We start from the raw sequence: 16,959 nt of genomic DNA on the forward strand, positions 1-16,959 counted from the left end.
CATGTTTTGTTGTGTGTGTGTGTGTGTGTGTGTGTGGGGAGTTGCATGAACCTAGCTTCAGCGGTGAGGGAAAGGCACTTAGTACATGCTCAGAGCTTCTCCATAACTTAACCCTAATTTTGAAAACAGACTCACTGGCTGAATCCTGGTGAAGTCTTGGCACAAATGAAGTGATGGGGAGGAAGATACAAGGAGAGTTTGTGCATAACAAGGAGGAGGTAGAGGAGAGTTGCACAAAACATCTGTTTTTATGAAGAGATGCTGGAGTATGGTAGGATGGGGAGGGATGTTTGCATAGAGGGGAATAGAATTGGTAGGGGGAGAATGTAAGTGCGCAGTGGTGAAAGAAAAGCATTCTGCATATGCTCAGAGACACTCTGTTTAAGAACATAAGAAGAGCCATGCTGCATCAGACCAAGGTCCATCTAGTCCAGCATTCTGTTCACACAGTGGCCAACCAGATGCCCACAGGAAACCCACAAGCAGAACATGAGTGTAATAGCACCTTCCCACCCATGTCCCCCTGCTGCTGACATTGGTGAAATGTAAATAAATTCTAGTATTTCTAAATTTGCATGCATGTATAGTCTTCAGAAACTTTGTAGGTTGCTTGCCTGGGGGACACCTCTAATGACCTGTGCATTTTCATAGAAACTTACGCAAAAAGTATTGGGGAAGGGTGAAGGGAAGGGAAAGCAAATCACTCCCTCCCCCAAATTTGAGAACTCCCCTTCCACATGAACTGCTGCACCTATCCTTCTGAAACTTTGCTGGTTTCTTACTTAGGGACAACTCTGTAATTTTCAGAACAATGGTCCACAAGGAACATAGGGAGATAAGTATTTTTTTATTACATTTATTAATCGCCCATCTGGCTGGCCACTCAGTATGTCCTCTTTTGGAGACCTCAAAATGTCAAGGCCACCCTTGCACAAAAATCCCTCTGGCTATCATTCTGAAATTTGGCAGACATGATCTCCTCCGATTGGGCAATGAATCCTGAAAATTGTATCCAATTCTTCCAAGAAATAAAGATGTTATTGGCAGTTCCCTTTAAAAGAAAATCAAAATATAAACCCTGCACCTATTTTTCTGAGATTGGGCAGGTATAATCCACTTCTAGGGGGCCACTATGCCTGAAATTATCATCCAGTTCTAACCAAGAGAAAAAAGTTACAGTTTTTCTCTAATTCCCCATGGTAGTCAGCAGGAAACATAAAGACTCATTTTTCCAAACCTTGACTTCGGTCTGGTGCTAAGCTGAAATGGTCCAACTATAAACTGGCCAGAGCAGAAGCGGGATGTTTTCCAAAACGCTGAATCAGGGTGAGTTGAAGTGGGATGGGTGGGGGGGTCAGTGCACACTTCTTATGTATGTAATCTGTAGGAAATTAGCGAACAAACACACAGTTGTAAGTGGGTCATGTTATACTAATATGATATTGTAACAATATGGAAACACACACAATAGTGAGTGTTGGGAATCTATTTAGAATAGGGTTGTTGTTTGAACATTATAATTATACATATGAATACAATTGTACATATACTGGTAGGTAACAGAAGCATCTGTATCACAGGTATATACAAATAATAATAATAATAATAATAATAATATTATACAAATTATAATTATCACAGTTTCTACAACTGTGGCCCTTTTTTGTACTTGTATGTAATCTATAGACACACAGAGGTGCGTTTAGACTCGGATATATATATATATATATATATACACACACATATATATATACACACACACACACATATATATTACATATATATATATTTTTATATGCGCAAATTTTTGTTCTGGGCCTGTGCCCCGGATCTTTTAAGAACCTAGCAGCGCGCTCATGGCCAGCGGCGCCAGCCGGGCGCCGCGCGCTGCCCCCCGCGGCCCGGAAGGCCCGCGGCGACGGGGCGACGCGGCGGCCGCGCGGGCTGCCGCCGGGAGGGGGCGCAGGGGGAGCCCGCCCTCCCCGCCGCCTGCAGGCGGCTCGGACGGCGGCGACCGCCCTACGCGGGCGCGGCGGAGACGGGGCGGGGCTCATTTGCCTTCGGCCGCATCCGTGAGGCATTGCGGGGCAGACGCGCCTTCTCCGGGGTCTCCGCCGTCGCGGGTCGGCGCCGGCGCGGGCTTGGCTCTGGAAGCGGCGGGCCAGCGGCGGACGAGCCGCTGCGAGGGCTCCCGCGGAAGCGCGCGTGACAGGCACCGTAACCTCAAGGGCGGGCGCCGGCCCCGTGGCTGGCCGGGTGGCGAGGGCGGCGCACACTCTGGTTTCTCTTCAGATCGCATAAATCTTTCGCCTTTTACTAAAGATTTCCGTGGAGAGGAGCATTTATGAGTTTTCAACTAATTTTTTGAGGCTCTGCTTCGGCAGGGCTGAGTTTCGCCGGTTCAAAGACAGACTGGAGCGTGCGGGCTTTGCGCCCGTGGTCACGGTGGGTTTCTCTTCCCTGTGGCTTTTTCTGTGTCGTTCTTTCAACGACGGTTTTGTTTTTACACACTACCCCCACCGGTGGTTATGCTCGAAATCCTACAAGCTAGGCTTCAGCAGCATGTGAACCGAGAACTACCGGAAGTACAAGCTGGGTTTCGAAGAGGCAGAGGAACTAGAGATCAAATCGCCAACATTCGCTGCATCATGGAGAAAGCAAGAGAATTCCAGAAAAACGTCTATTTCTGCTTCATTGACTACGCTAAAGCCTTTGATTGTGTGGATCACAACAAACTGCGGCAAATTCTTAAAGTGATGGGAATACCAGATCACCTTACCTGTCTCCTGAGAAACCTGCACGAGGGTCAAGAAGCAACAGTAAGAACCAGACATGGAACAACCGACTGGTTCAAAATTGGGAAAGGAGTACGACAAGGCTGCATATTGTCGCCCTGCTTATTTAACTTATATGCAGAGTACATCATGAGAAACGCCGGGTTGGATGAATCACAGGTCGGGATTAAGATTGCCGGAGAATTATCAACAACCTCCGATATGCAGACGATACCACCCTAATGGCAGAAAGCAAAGAGGATCTCAAGAGCCTCTTGTTGAGGGTGAAAGAGGAGAGTGCAAAAGCTGGTTTGAAACTCAACATTAAAAAAACTAAGATCATGGCATCTGGCCCCATCACTTCCTGGCATATAGAAGGGGAAGAAATGGAAGCAGTGACAGATTTTACTTTCTTGGGCTCCAAGATCACCGCAGATGGTGACTGTAGCCATGGAATTAAAAGACGCTTGCTCCTTGGGAGGAAAGCTATGGCCAACCTAGACAGCATAGTAAGAAGCAGAGACATCACCTTGCCGACAAAGGTCCGTCTAATCAAAGCTATGGTTTTCCCAGTTGCAACGTATGGCTGTGAGAGATGGACTTTAAGGAAGGCTGAGCGCCGAAGAATTGATGCTTTCGAACTGTGGTGCTGGAGAAGACTCTTACGAGTCCCCTGGACTGCAAGGAGGTCACATCAGTCAAAAGGAAAGCAACCCTGACTGCTCATTGGAAGGACAGATACTGAAGCTCAAATACTTTGGCCACCTAATGCGAAGAGAAAACTCCCTGGAAAAGACCCTGATGCTAGGAGAGACTGAAGGCAAAAGGAGAAGGGGACGGCAGAGGATGAGATGGCTAGGTAGCATCACCAATGCAATGAATATGGACTTCTTGAGCACACCCCAGGAGAGAGCGGAGGACAGGAAGGCCTGGCGTGCTATGGTCCATGGGGTCACGAAGAGTCGGATACGACTGAACAACAACAATAATACCATAGAGAAATTTCCTGCGGATGTTCATTCCTAACTCTCATCACTCCCTCCTTCCCCGCATATACAATGGCTGGGGATGCTGTGAGTCGTAGAACAAAACATCTGGGGGGCACCAGGTTGGGGAAGGCAGTGCTAGGCTAGTATAAACATACCTAGCGTTTTCCTTTAAAAAATGAACAAAAATTATCTGACAACAAAAACAGATGTTCTTTTGTCTTGTTCGGTTGGCACTGCCAAACGGAGCAGACAGAATCCCCAATGGCAACTCAACAAAAATACAGGTAAATGGGACCTTACAGAACTGCACTTGATCAATATATTAAATAAAAGAAGTAAATGTATAGAAGTTTATAAACATGTATATAACCACATAAGGCACACAATTGATAATGCACAGCAAATTACAGAGGAAGTAAATATTTCCAATGCAAATCCATCACACACATTAGTTCTAATCCATATATATTATCAAACATACCACTATCATGACATATCAGTCCAACCGAAACCCTGTGTATTACTGTTTCGAATAGGAATAGTCTTCCTCAGGAGCTATATAGACTACTCTTTTTAATATATAACGTCCCATGAAAACTGGTAATTTTTTTCATGTCCTGAATATTACACATTTTCAGTGGTGTACTGGTCAATTGAATAAGGAAAAATAGTCAAATATATTATAAATTGTGAGCAAAATTAGTCCTCTAGAGAAAACTTCAATATTGTATTCAATGTAGAAATTCGGGAGTGGGGGGACAAATATATATTCAATATTACATATTCCCCCAAATCTAGCTCACACAAAATTGCCATAAGCTAGAAATTTGTACCTGGTTTTCTCCATTTCTTTCCCCAGAACAGACTTGTGCTCCAAAAGCCAATCACTGCAAAAGAGATAACCACAGCAGTTGTAAATCAGGAAGTGGAATCAACATATATATATATATATATAATTTATATATATAAAAAAATGCAGTTCACCGTTTAAAGGCACAGTGTTTATCAAGAAAATGCTTACAAGTACGCTGTCAAATCAGCCCTTTCATTCAAACCTGCAGGTGCTAATGAATTGAGTCGTTCCCCCCCCCCCCGGTCATTCCATGAAGCTGATTGGTGGGAGACTCAGGACAGATAAAAGGAAAGACTTCTTCACACAGTGCACAGCTAAACTATGGAATTTGCTACCTCAAAATGTAGTGATGGCCACCAATTTGGATGGCTTTAAAAGGGGGTTAGACAAATTCCTGGAGGAGAAGGCTATCAATGGCTACTAGTCTTGATGGCTATATGCTACCCCCAGTATCAGAGGCAGTGAGCCTATGTACACCAGTTGCTGGGGAACATGGGTGGGAGGTTGCTGTTGCACTCGTGTCCTGCTTGTGGGTTCCTGCTTGACAGCTGGTTGGCCACTGTGTGAACAGAATGCTGGACTAGATGGACCCTGGGTGTAATCCAGTATGGCTCTTATGTTCTTATGAGTAAATATCCAGAAAGCTTCCCTCTGTAACAAAAGTCTGTCCATACCAGACAGTGTGGTGTGGCGTAGTGGTGAGAGTGACTGACTGGGAGCCGGGAGATCCAGGTTCTAGTCCCCACTTGGCCATGGAAGCTCACTGGGTGACTTTGGGCCAGTCACAGACTCTCAGCCCAACCTACCTCACAGGGTTGTTGTTGTGAGGATAAAACGGACAGGAGGAGGATAATGTAAGCCACCTTGGGTTCCTTGCAAGAGGAAAAATGGCAGGATATGAATGCAATATAAATAAATAAATAAATACCAACTCTTGTACAAATGTGATCTCAACCATTCAATCACAAAGAAAAACCCTCCCACTTGTGGGACTTATCAATGGCATGAGACATGATGGAAGCATCTATAACCTTGCTCTTGATTTTACTGTGATGCTCAGCCATCCTAATTTTTAAAGACCTCACAGTTTTCCCCACACACATGTACTTACAAGTGCATTTTACAAAGCAAGTAACATGAGTAGTGGTGCAATTGGACACATGACATAATTTAAAAAGTTTAACAGGATATATGAATTCCTGAATTTGAAGAGGCTGAGGACAGTTAACACAGTATCCACATATACATATAGTGGCCGCTAATATTTGCATGGTGAGAACAACCGTGGGGAAAAATTAGAATGTACAACAAAGTCCTTAAAGGATGTAGTTCTGCAATAACTTACCAATGGTATGTTGGAACAACCAGGTAAATCATTCACTAGATGCCAATGTTTTCTAATAATCTTATTGATCAAAAATGATAATGTGGAATACTGCAAAGAAAAAAATATCCGTGATATCTATATCCTTCTGCCACTGCCACTGCCACCTAAACATCCAGTGACAGTGTAGGATAAAGGAGCACCCCCAAGTTACAGACCTGAGCCTTCAGGGGAAGCAAAACTTAGAATCATAGAATAGTAGGATTGGAAGGGGCCAACAAGGCCATCGAGTCCAACCCCCTGCTCAATGCAGGAATCCAAGTCAGAGCATCCCTGACAGATGGCTGTCCAGCGTCGTCTTGAACGACTGCAGTGTGGGAGAGCCCGCCACCTCCCCAGGTAGTAGGTTCCATTGTCGTATTGCTCTAACAGTCAGGACGTTTTGCCTGATGTTCAGCCGGAATCTGGCTTCCTGTCACTTGAGCCCATGATTCCGTGTCCTGCACTCTGGGATGATCAAGACGAGATCCTGGCCTTCTTCTCTGTGACAAGTGACAACCTTTCAAGTACTTGAAGAGTGCTATCATATCTCCCCTCAGTCTTCTCTTCTCAAGGCTAAACATGCCCAGTTCTTTCAGTCTCTCTTCATAGGGCTTTGTTTCCAGTCCTCTGATCATCTTTGTTGCCCTCCTCTGAACCCTCTCCACCTTGTCTGCATCCTTCTTAAAGTGTGGTGCCCAGAACTGGACACAGTACTCCAGATGAGGCCTAACCAGTGCTGAGTAGAGGGGAACTAGTACTTCCTGGGATTTGGAAGCTATGCTTCTATTAAAGAGCATTTGCCTTTTTTGCAGCCATATCACATTGTTGGCTCATATTCAGCTTGTGATCGACAACAATTCCAAGATCTTTCTCGCTTGTAGTGTGGTTGAGCCACGTATCCCCCATCTTGTAACTGTGCATTTGGTTTCTTTTTCCTAGGTGCAAAACTTGGCATTTATCCCTATGAAATGTCATTCTGTTGTTTTCTGCCCAGCGCTCCAGTCTATCCAGATCACTTTGAATTTTGTTTCTGTCTTCCAAAGTATTAGCTATCCCACCCAATTTTGTGTCATCTGCAAATTTGATCAGCATTCCCTGCACCTCCTCCTCCAAGTCACTAATAAAAATGTTGAAGAGCACTGGGCCCAGGACTGAGCCCTGCGGTACCCCACTCGTTACCTCTCCCCAGTTTGAGAAGGTCCCATTGAGAAGCACTCTTTGAGTCCGATTCTGTAGCCAACTGTGGATCCTCCGGATCGTTGTTTCATCTAGCCCACTTTGAGCTAGTTTGCTCATCAGGATATTATTGGGCACTTTGTCGAAAGCTTTGCTGAAGTCGAGGTATATGATGTCTACAGCATTCCCATGGTCTACAAGGGAGGTTACTTGATCAAAAAATGAGATCAGATTTGTCTGGCAGGACTTGTTTTTGACAAATCCATGTTGGCTTCGAGTAATCACGGCATTGTTGTCAAGGTGCTTACAAATGGATTGCTTTATTATCTGCTCCAGAATTTTCCCAGGGATTGGTGTCAGACTGACTGGTCTGTAGTTCCCAGGTTCCTCCTTTTTACCCTTTTTGAAGATAGGGACAACGTTAGCCCTCCTCCAGTCATCTGGCACTTCCCCTGTCCTCCATGATTTCTCAAAGAGAATAGACAGCGGTTCTGAGAGTTGGTTTGCCAGTTCCTTTGTTACTCTAGGATGCAGTTCATCTGGCCCTGGAGATTTGAACTCATTAAAAGTAATTAGGTGTTCCTGGACCATATGCCTATCGATCTCAAGCTGCAATCCTGCCCCTTCAGCCTGTACTTCGCCTTTGCCAGGGGGGTCATAGACCCTCGCCTTTGCCAGGGGGGTCATAGACCCTCTTTTGGGAGAAGACTGAGCCAAAGTAGGAATTGAGCACCTCTGCCTTTTCTTTGTCATCTGTTATCGTTTTGCCATCCTTATTTAACAGCTGAACAACCATTTCTTTCCTCTGCCTTTTACTATGCACGTAGCTGAAGAAAGCCTTTTTGTTGTTTTTAGCATCCCTCGCTAGCCTCAGCTCGTTCTCAGCTTTAGCCTTCCTGACGCCATCCCTGCAATTCTGTGCTACCTGCCTGTACTCTTCCTTTGTTACTTGGCCTTCTTTCCACTTCCTATTTGTGTCCTTTTTTGTTTTCAGGTTATCCCTAAGCTTTTTGTGAAGCCACATTGGCTTCTTCTGTTGTCTTCCAACTTTTCTTCTTGTTGGAATTGTTTGTGATTGTGCCTTGAGAATTTCCTTTTTTAAAAGCTCCCACTCATCTTGGACTCCTTTTCTCGTTAGTGTCGCTTGCCATGGGACCTTACTGATCATTGTTCTGAGTTTATTAAAATCAGCTTTCCTAAAATCCAGGGTACGCGTTTGACTACACTCGGCTTTTGCTTCCCTTAGAACCAAGAACTCAAGTACAACATGGTCGCTTTCCCCCAGAGTTCCTGTAACTGCTACTTTATCCACTAAGTCATCTCTGTTGGTTAGGATCAAGTCAAGGATAGCTGATCCTCTAGTTCCTTCCTCTACTTTCTGTAGGAGGAAGTTATCTGCCACACAAGTCAGGAATTTCCTGGAGGGGCCATGTTTCATCCAGAACAGGTTAAATCCCAATCACTGAGTCAAGCCTTCTACTGACCAACAGCACCTTTCTCTTGTCTGGCTTTAACCTCAGCTTGTTTACTCTCATCCAGCCCATTATCACACCGAGGCAATGTTCAGGGGCATTAAGAGTTCCCTTGGTATTTGTTGTGACAATTGAGCTGGGGGTCATCAGCCTATTTGTGGCAACATATGCCAAAACTCCAAATAACCTCTCCCAGCTGTTTCATGTAGATATTAAATAACATGGGGGCCAAGACAGAATCCGGTGGAACACCAGAGCCCATGACTAGTAGCCATTGATAGCCTGCTCGAGACACAACTAAAGGCGAGTTTTGGCAATTCCTCAGAAAGTAGAAAAATCCATTTTCAGATCACCCAGAGAGCTACCACTAGATCTAGAAGTGCCTTCTGTCTACCTCCTGCTCTAAGGTTTGCCTTTTTAGGAAAGCTGTGCCCCAAGTTAAAAGCCCAAGCTTCTAAGTCCAGGACGTAGAATCATAGAATAGTAGGGTTGGAAGGGGCCTTCAAGGCCACCGAGTCCAACCTCCTGCTCAGTGCAGGAATCCAAGTTAGAGCATCCCTGACAGATGGCTGTCCAGCCTCATCTTGAACGCCTCCAGTGTGGGAGAGCCCGCCACCTCCCCAGGGAATTGGTTCCATTGTCGTATTGCTCTAACAGTCAGGAAGTTTTCCTGATGTTCAGCCGGAATCTGGCTTCCTGTCACTTGAGCCCATGATTCCGTGTCCTGCACTCTGGGATGATCGAGAAGAGATCCTGGCCTTCTTCTCTGGGACAACCTTTCAAGTACTTGAAGAGCGCTATCCTATCTCCCCTCAGTCTTCCCTTCTTAAGGCTAAACATGCCCAGTTCTTTCAGTCTGTCTTAGGGCTTTGTTTCCAGTCCCCTGATCATCTTTGTTGCCCTCCTCTGAACCCTCTCCAGTTTGTCTGTATCCTTCTTAAAGTGTGGTGCCCAGACCTGGACACAGTACTCCAGATGAGGCCTAACCAGTGCTGAGTAGAGGGGAACTAGTACTTCCTGGGATTTGGAAGCTATGCTTCTATTAATGCAGCCCAAAAGAGCATTTGCCTTTTTTGCAGCCACATCACATTGTTGGCTCATATTCAGCTTGTGATCAGCAACAATTCCAAAATCCTTCTCGCTTGTAGTGTGGTTGAGCCACGTATCCCCCATCTTGTAACTGTGCATTTGGTTTCTTTTTCCTAGGTGCAGAACTTGGCATTTATCCCTATTAAATGCCATTCTGTTGTTTTCTGCCCAGCGCTCCAGTCTATCCAGATCACTTTGAATTTTGTTTCTGTCTTCCAAAGTATTAGCTATCCTGCCCAATTTTGTGTCATCTGCAAATTTGATCAGCATTCCCTGCACCTCCTCCTCCAGGTCATTAATAAAAACGTTGAAGAGCACTGGGCCCAGGACTGAGCCCTGCGGTACCCCACTCGTTACCTCTCCCCAGTTTGAGAAGGTCCCATTGAGAAGCACTCTTTGAGCCCGATTCTGTAGCCAACTGTGGATCCACCGGATCGTTGTTTCATCTAGCCCACTTTGAGCTAGTTTGCTCATCAGGATATCACGGGGCACTTTGTTGAAAGCTTTGCATAGGCGTGCAAAGTTCACAGAAAGCAAAGCATGAGAAACTGGAGAGAAAAGTGCACTGCAACTGAATGTAAGGCTGCAATCCAATACACACTGACCTGGAGGTAAGTCACATTGCACTCGATGGTGCTTACTTCTGGGTCAGCATACATAGCGTTGCACTGTGATACTATTTTCATACCAGGAAAGGACACCCCTACAAAACCAGGACCTCCCAAAAAGTAGCTTAAAACTCATAAATGTTCATCTCCATGGCAAATGTAAAAGGCAAATGAGTTGGCCAGCACCAAGGTTACCATGACATTTGTACTTCAGCAGGAAGCGTGTGCCAGGAAGGGCGCCATGAAGATGCATTGTGATGTGTTCCCACCAGTTTTCAAGCAGTATTGGCCCTAGTATTCTCTAGGGCCAACTGAAGAAACATTTAGGCCTATCCCTGGACAGGCTAATTATTCTTAGTATTCTTCTGGTTACATATTTATTTCCTGTTCTTTACACCCCACACCATGACAGCCACCTAGGCATACAATACAACTGCAACAAAATAATGCTTATGAAAGTATTACATAAAATGTAAAACAAGAGTGTTAAAAGCAGGTAATCTGTGTTCAATGGGAGTGTTCAAAGAAGGCAAATGAACACCTCCTGTTTGTGATATCAGGAGAGGGTGTTTTTTTAAAAAATAAATAAAATAAAATGTAAAACAGCCTTCCCTGCACCTGGTTCCCTCCAGAATGTTTGCACTACAAGTCCTAGCATCCCTGAGGACTGTATGACTAGGAAGAAAGGGTGATGAGAGAGTCGGAAGCCTGAAAAATCTAGTGCACGCTTGGTTAAAAAAGAAGGCGGTGTGTAGTTCACGAGGTTATGGGTTATGTTTCAGTGCTGTATGAAAGAAAAGAATGTTCAGCGCATAAGAATATAATGGACAGCAAATCTTTTTTTGAGTTGGGAATGAACATCTGGAGGAAATTTCTCTGTGGTGTTGCTTAGAGTTTTAAAAATTGTGTGAAAAAAGAAATTAACATTGGGAAAGTGATGTATAAGAAGGTACGTAAAGCACACTGTGTTAAACCAGATAAAGAACTTGGTGCCCCCCAGGTGTTTTGTATTACAACTCCCAGCATCCCCAACCATTGTATATGTGGGGAAGGAGGGAGTGATGAGAGTCAGGAATGAACATCTGGAGGAAATTTCTCTGTGGTATTGCCCAGTGCTCAAAATAGTAAAAAAAAGAATTAATGTCGAAAAAGTGACTTATAAAAAATTACGTAAAGCACACGTGGATTGGAACTAATATGTGATGGATTTGCATTGGAAATATTTACTTCCTCTGTAATTTGCTGTGCATTATCAGTTGTGTGCCTTATGTGGTTATATACATGTTTATAAACTTCTATACATTTACTTCTTTTATTTAATATATTGATCAAGTGCAGTTCTGTAAGGTCCCATGTACCTGTATTTTTGTTGAGTTGCCATTGGGGATTCTGTCTGCTCCGTTTGGCAGTGCCAACCGAACAAGACAAAAGAACATCTGTTTTTGTTGTCGGAGAATTTTTGTTCATTTTTTAAAGGAAAACGCTAGGGATGTTTGCACTAGCCTAGCACTGCGTTCCCCAACCTGGTGCCCCCCAGATGTTTTGTTCCACGACTCGCAGCATCCCCAGCCATTGTATATACGGGGAAGGAGGAAGCGATAAGGATTAGGAATGAACATCCACCAGAAATTTCTCCGCGGTATTTCTCAGCAGTATAGGAAAAAAAAGGGCGCAAATAGTAGCTTCGTCGTTGAAAGGAGAACACAGAAAAAGCCACAGGGAAGAGAAACCCACCGTGACCACGGGCGCAAAGCCCGCACGCTCCAGTCTGTCTTTGAACCGGCGAAACTCAGCCCTGCCGAAGCAGAGCCTCAAAAAATTAGTTGAAAACTCATAAATGCTCCTCTCCACGGAAATCTTTAGTAAAAGGCGAAAGATTTATGCGATCTGAAGAGAAACCAGAGTGTGCGCCGCCCTCGCCACCCGGCCAGCCACGGGGCCGGCGCCCGCCCTTGAGGTTACGGTGCCTGTCACGCGCGCTTCCGCGGGAGCCCTCGCAGCGGCTCGTCCGCCGCTGGCCCGCCGCTTCCAGAGCCAAGCCCGCGCCGGCGCCGACCCGCGACGGCGGAGACCCCGGAGAAGGCGCGTCTGCCCCGCAATGCCTCACGGATGCGGCCGAAGGCAAATGAGCCCCGCCCCGTCTCCGCCGCGCCCGCGTAGGGCGGTCGCCGCCGTCCGAGCCGCCTGCAGGCGGCGGGGAGGGCGGGCTCCCCCTGCGCCCCCTCCCGGCGGCAGCCCGCGCGGCCGCCGCGTCGCCCCGTCGCGGGGCTCCGCTCTGCGCGCTCAGGGCGCCGTGCTCTTGCCTCGCCGCGCGCGTCGCTGAACCGGATCGCCGTGCCGAGCAGGCCCCGGGGCGAGCGCAGAGCCGTCGGGGTGGGGGGCGTGTTTGCGCGAGAAGCGGCGCAGCGACGGGACTTGGCGGCCGAGGCTCTTGGCCGACGAACCGACCCGCCAGCGAGGCCGGTCCGCCGGCCGCCGCTCTGCTCCGGGGCGCCCCGAGAAGGCGGCGGAGCGGCAGCGGAGCTGGATTGGTCCAAGCCACGCGCCCAGCCCCGAAAACGTTCTTCTCCGACTCGTGCAGGGGTGGGAAGTCCGGCCAGCGGCGCTTGGACCGTGCGCTCTGTGCGTGGCCAGAGGCACGCTCGTCAGACCGCAAGAGCCCTGCTGGGACGGTCGGACTGATTCCAACCAATCAAAAGCAGCAGGCGGGAGACGCGCGCGCGCACCAGTTTTTGTATATGAGGAATAATCGGGGTTCAAGCTCTCCCCCGCCCCCCATCTCGGTTGGCTCTGGGCTTACATTTATATTCTACCCTACCCCAAGCAGCTCAGAACGGTATACCTGGTTCCGGTTGCCTCCCCCATTTTATCCTCACAACAGCCCTGTGGGGTAAGAGAGGAGCCCTTAGTTTAGGAAGAAAAGACAACAATAGGGGGATGTGATAGAGATTTGTAAAATGGTGCATGGTGTGGAGAAAGTGGATATGGAGAAGGTTTTTTCCCTCTCAGTACTAGAGTCCAGTGTTGTCGTTCAGTCGTGTCCGACTCTTCGTGACCCCATGGACCGTAGCACGCCAGGCCTTCCTGTCCTGCGCTCTCTCCCGGAGTGTGCTCAAGTTCATATTCATTGCATTGGTGATGCTATCCAGCCATCTCATCCTCTGCCGTCCCCTTCTCCTTTTGCCTTCAGTCTTTCCCAGCATCAGGGTCTTTTCCAGGGAGTTTTCTCTTCGCATTAGGTGGCCAAAATATTGGAACTTCAGCTTCAGTATCTGTCCTTCCAATGAGCAGTCAGGGTTGATTTCCTTTGGGATGGACTGATCTGACCTCCTTGCCACAGTTCAAAGGCATCGATTCTTCAGCGCTTGGCCTTCCCTATAGTCCAGCTCTCATTGCCATACATTACTACTGGGTCCAATAGGGTCATCCAGTTAAGTTGAATGGTGGGAAATTCAGGACAGACAAAGGGAAGCACTTCTTTACACAGCACATAATCCATGGAACTCACTGCCACAAGATGGGCAGTAGCACAGGTAGCTAACCAGTGGAATTTGCTGCAACAAGATGGGATGGTGGCCTCTGCTGAGACAGATGGCTTCAAAGGGGGACTCAAAAAATTCTCCCTTTAAACTTCAGGGACTTCCTTAATAAATTCTATAACCCTGTGGAACTCTACACCAACAAGGACTTGTGTAGCTAATACATATTTACACCCACACCTATGTCATGGGACTACTGATGAGACAATTGTACACTGCTACACACAACATCAGCTCCAAGTTCAATTAATTTGAACACATTTATTGAATAATGGAAGTCAGCTGGTGCATATAGCAAATAAATCAGTCCGCAGCTTGCCTGAGAAGAGCATTAAACTTCTGTTTCTTTTCATAAAGACATCTCTCTGTACAGTATCTATAATGAATTATTATCTTCTGGCACACGCAGCCAACACATCCAGAATCAGGGTGTTTCACGCTGCATCACCTGAGAATCGGGCCTTCATATATTCCAACTTCTAATCTATGAATGTTCTTTGAGTCCAAGGCTGGCATGAGCCGGGTGTTTCTGGCAGTTCTGCTAATCCTACGGAAGGTGCAGGATATACTGTCCATTTTTAAACACCATGGGTGGTGTTTGCCCTTCAAGAGAACGGGTGATGGGCCCATTTGTAGATAGAAAAGAGCATCTCCTTCAAGCTGAGAAATGTTGGCCGGTCTTCAGGATGGCCCTTCCAGCATTCTAGCATGATGCTGTAAATTTCAGGAGAACAGTTGTTCGGGCGAGGGAGACGGTAGCCTCGGGTAATCTGCTGGATAGTTTCTTGGTTGGTCATCCCTGGAAGAAAAAAGAAATACATATATTAGGATGCAATCCTATGCATGTTTAGACAGAGAAAAGGCCTACAACTCCCAGCATGCCCCAGCTGGCTGGGGCATGCTGGGAGTTGTAGGCCTTTTCTCTGTCTAAACATGCATAGGATTGTGCCCTTAACTGGAGAACTCACAGTTCAAAAGTATAGTATCTTCTGACCCACAGGATGTCAAAAAACCGAGATCAAATGAAGCGGTTAATACATATTTCCTGCATTCAACATTTCTTAAAAGTTGCAAAGCCATGTGCACAGCTCTGATCTCTGCTCACTCATAATGGAGTTGGATCGCCAGCATTCAAATTCTGTGCAGGTGTTCTGAGTTTTGAAACGCCCACCTTAGAGTTCTGAAGCGGCAAGCAGGGGTCTTTGGCAGGGCCAGCCCAAGACATTTTACTTGCGGAGCCCTAGCAGCAAATGCCTGCGTGCCCATTTCTCGGTCATGGAGCCCAGTTCCCAGGGCTGGTCAAGTTATTTTGGCACCAGAAGCAGAAAATCCTACAAGCGCCTCTCCCTGTTCCTGGCAGTAAAAATACAGCATTAATAAATGAAGGGCACAATCTTGTGCAGGTTTAGAAAAAATAATAATCCTGCAACTCCTAGCATTCCCCAGCCAGCATAGCTGGCTGGGGAATGTTGGAAGTTGTAGGACTTTTTCCAAGTCTAAGCATGCATAGGATTGCACCCTAAATAACACTTTGTTGCCCTTTCACCGGTGTAGGCTGATGGCTCCAATTTCAGGCAGAACCACCCAGAACTCTAAAGGAGCTATCCAAGGTGCTGAACCCTACCCCCAAAATAGGTTCAGCACCTTGGATAACTCCTCTGGAGTTCTGGCTGGCTCTGCCTGAAACCCAAAATGGATTCACGGCCCACTGAAATTGGAGCCACCAGCCTCCACTGCCTTTCAAGACACCTAAAATCGTCTGTAGCTGCCTCACTCTGCCTCAGAGCAGGACCAAGCCAGCATGGCCAGCATCCAACACAACTGGCAGGTACCATAAGAACATAGGAGCCAGGCTGGATCAGACCAAGGGTCCATCTAGTCCAGCATTGTGTTCACACAGCATGGCTCTTCTCATAAAATCAGAGTCTCTGTTCACAAAAAAGCTCAAGCAAATGAAAAGGCCTTAACCTGGCCATTAAAACTTAGCAGTGAAAAACTCAGGCAGAGCTCTCTGCAGAGGGTACTCCAAAAAGAAGGTGCCACCACTGAAAAGGATCTTCTGAAATAATTATTTATTACATTTCTATACCACCCAATAGCCGAAGCTCTCTGGGCGGTTCACAACAATGCTGGTTGAAATAATACTGTACCTTCATAAGGACATTGCCCATACGTAAAAACCTCATAGAGAAAAATCCCATATGACCAAGCATCCGATTTTGCCGAGTAGATCTGGTAGATGGCTGCTTCTGGTGCTGTCCATTTCACAGGGATCACTGCATTGCCAGTGGTGGAGTAAATATCATCCTAGAAGGAAGCCAAGAATGGGTCCTTAGCAAAGGGCCTGAAATTAGCCACCTGGAGGCTGCTTCTGTCTGAGAAGCTTGGGGAAGGGAAGGGAACATAGTTATTGCTGAATGATTTAGGCTTGTTCTGCAGCAACATTTTGTTTGTTTATTTCTAGACCACCCAATAGCTGAAGCTCTCTGGGCAGTTCACAAGAATCAAAACCACAAAGTGCAGCATAAAACAATAAAAAATATGAAAGCTTAAAACCACAAAATAACAGTACAACCAGAATAAAGCCTAGCAGCAATGCAGAGATTTAAAATACAGATTTAAAACACCAGAGCTAAAAGTCTTGGAAGCTAAAATGCTAAAATACTGGGAGAATAAAAAGGTCTTCACTTGAAGGTCTTCAGCAGAGCTAAAAGACTAGAATGTTTCCTCTCTGTGACAACCTTTCAAGTACTGAAGAGTGCTATCCTATCTCCCCTCAGTCTTCTCTTCTCTTCTCAAGGCTAAACATGCCCAGTTCTTTCAGTCTCTCTTCATAGGGCTTTCTTTCCAGTCCTCTGATCATCTTTGTTGCCCTCCTCTGAACCCTCTCCAGTTTGTCTGCATCCTTCTTAAAGTGTGGTGCCCAGAACTGGACACAGTACTCCAGATGAGGCCTAACCAGTGCTGAGTAGAGGGGAACTAGTACTTCCTGGGATTTGGAAGCTATGCTTCTATTAATGCAGCCCAAAAGAGCATTTGCCTTTTTTGCAGCCATATCACATTGTTGGCTCATATTCAGCTTGTGATCGACAA

At 46.5% G+C, this 16,959-nt stretch overlaps 1 protein-coding gene and 2 non-coding genes across 3 annotated transcripts in view; 1 reads left to right on the forward strand and 2 right to left on the reverse strand.

The window, feature by feature from the left end:
• The first annotated feature begins 2,272 nt into the window (after window positions 1-2,272).
• LOC146348964 (U5 spliceosomal RNA) lies at window positions 2,273-2,388 on the forward strand. The gene has a single exon (XR_014790879.1). It is a non-coding gene; the product is annotated as a U5 spliceosomal RNA (small nuclear RNA).
• A 9,730-nt stretch (window positions 2,389-12,118) lies between these two features.
• LOC146348965 (U5 spliceosomal RNA) lies at window positions 12,119-12,234 on the reverse strand. Its single transcript, XR_014790881.1, has one exon. It is a non-coding gene; the product is annotated as a U5 spliceosomal RNA (small nuclear RNA).
• Window positions 12,235-14,109: 1,875 nt separating this feature from the next.
• The window catches only part of SRMS (src-related kinase lacking C-terminal regulatory tyrosine and N-terminal myristylation sites), a 33,611-nt gene continuing 30,761 nt past the window's right edge, over window positions 14,110-16,959 (reverse strand). Inside the window, exons 7-8 of the mRNA XM_084848418.1 lie at window positions 16,017-16,173; window positions 14,110-14,665 (exon numbers count right to left, since the gene is read on the reverse strand). Coding sequence (XP_084704544.1) covers window positions 14,472-14,665; window positions 16,017-16,173 — 351 coding nt within the window. The 3' untranslated portion in view covers window positions 14,110-14,471. The remainder of the gene's footprint in view (window positions 14,666-16,016; window positions 16,174-16,959) is intronic.

Source organism: Heloderma suspectum, chromosome 4, assembly GCF_057233095.1.
Source record: "Heloderma suspectum isolate Gila_16-S chromosome 4, 16-S_ref, whole genome shotgun sequence".
In the NCBI taxonomy this organism is placed as follows: Eukaryota; Metazoa; Chordata; class Lepidosauria; order Squamata; family Helodermatidae; genus Heloderma; species Heloderma suspectum.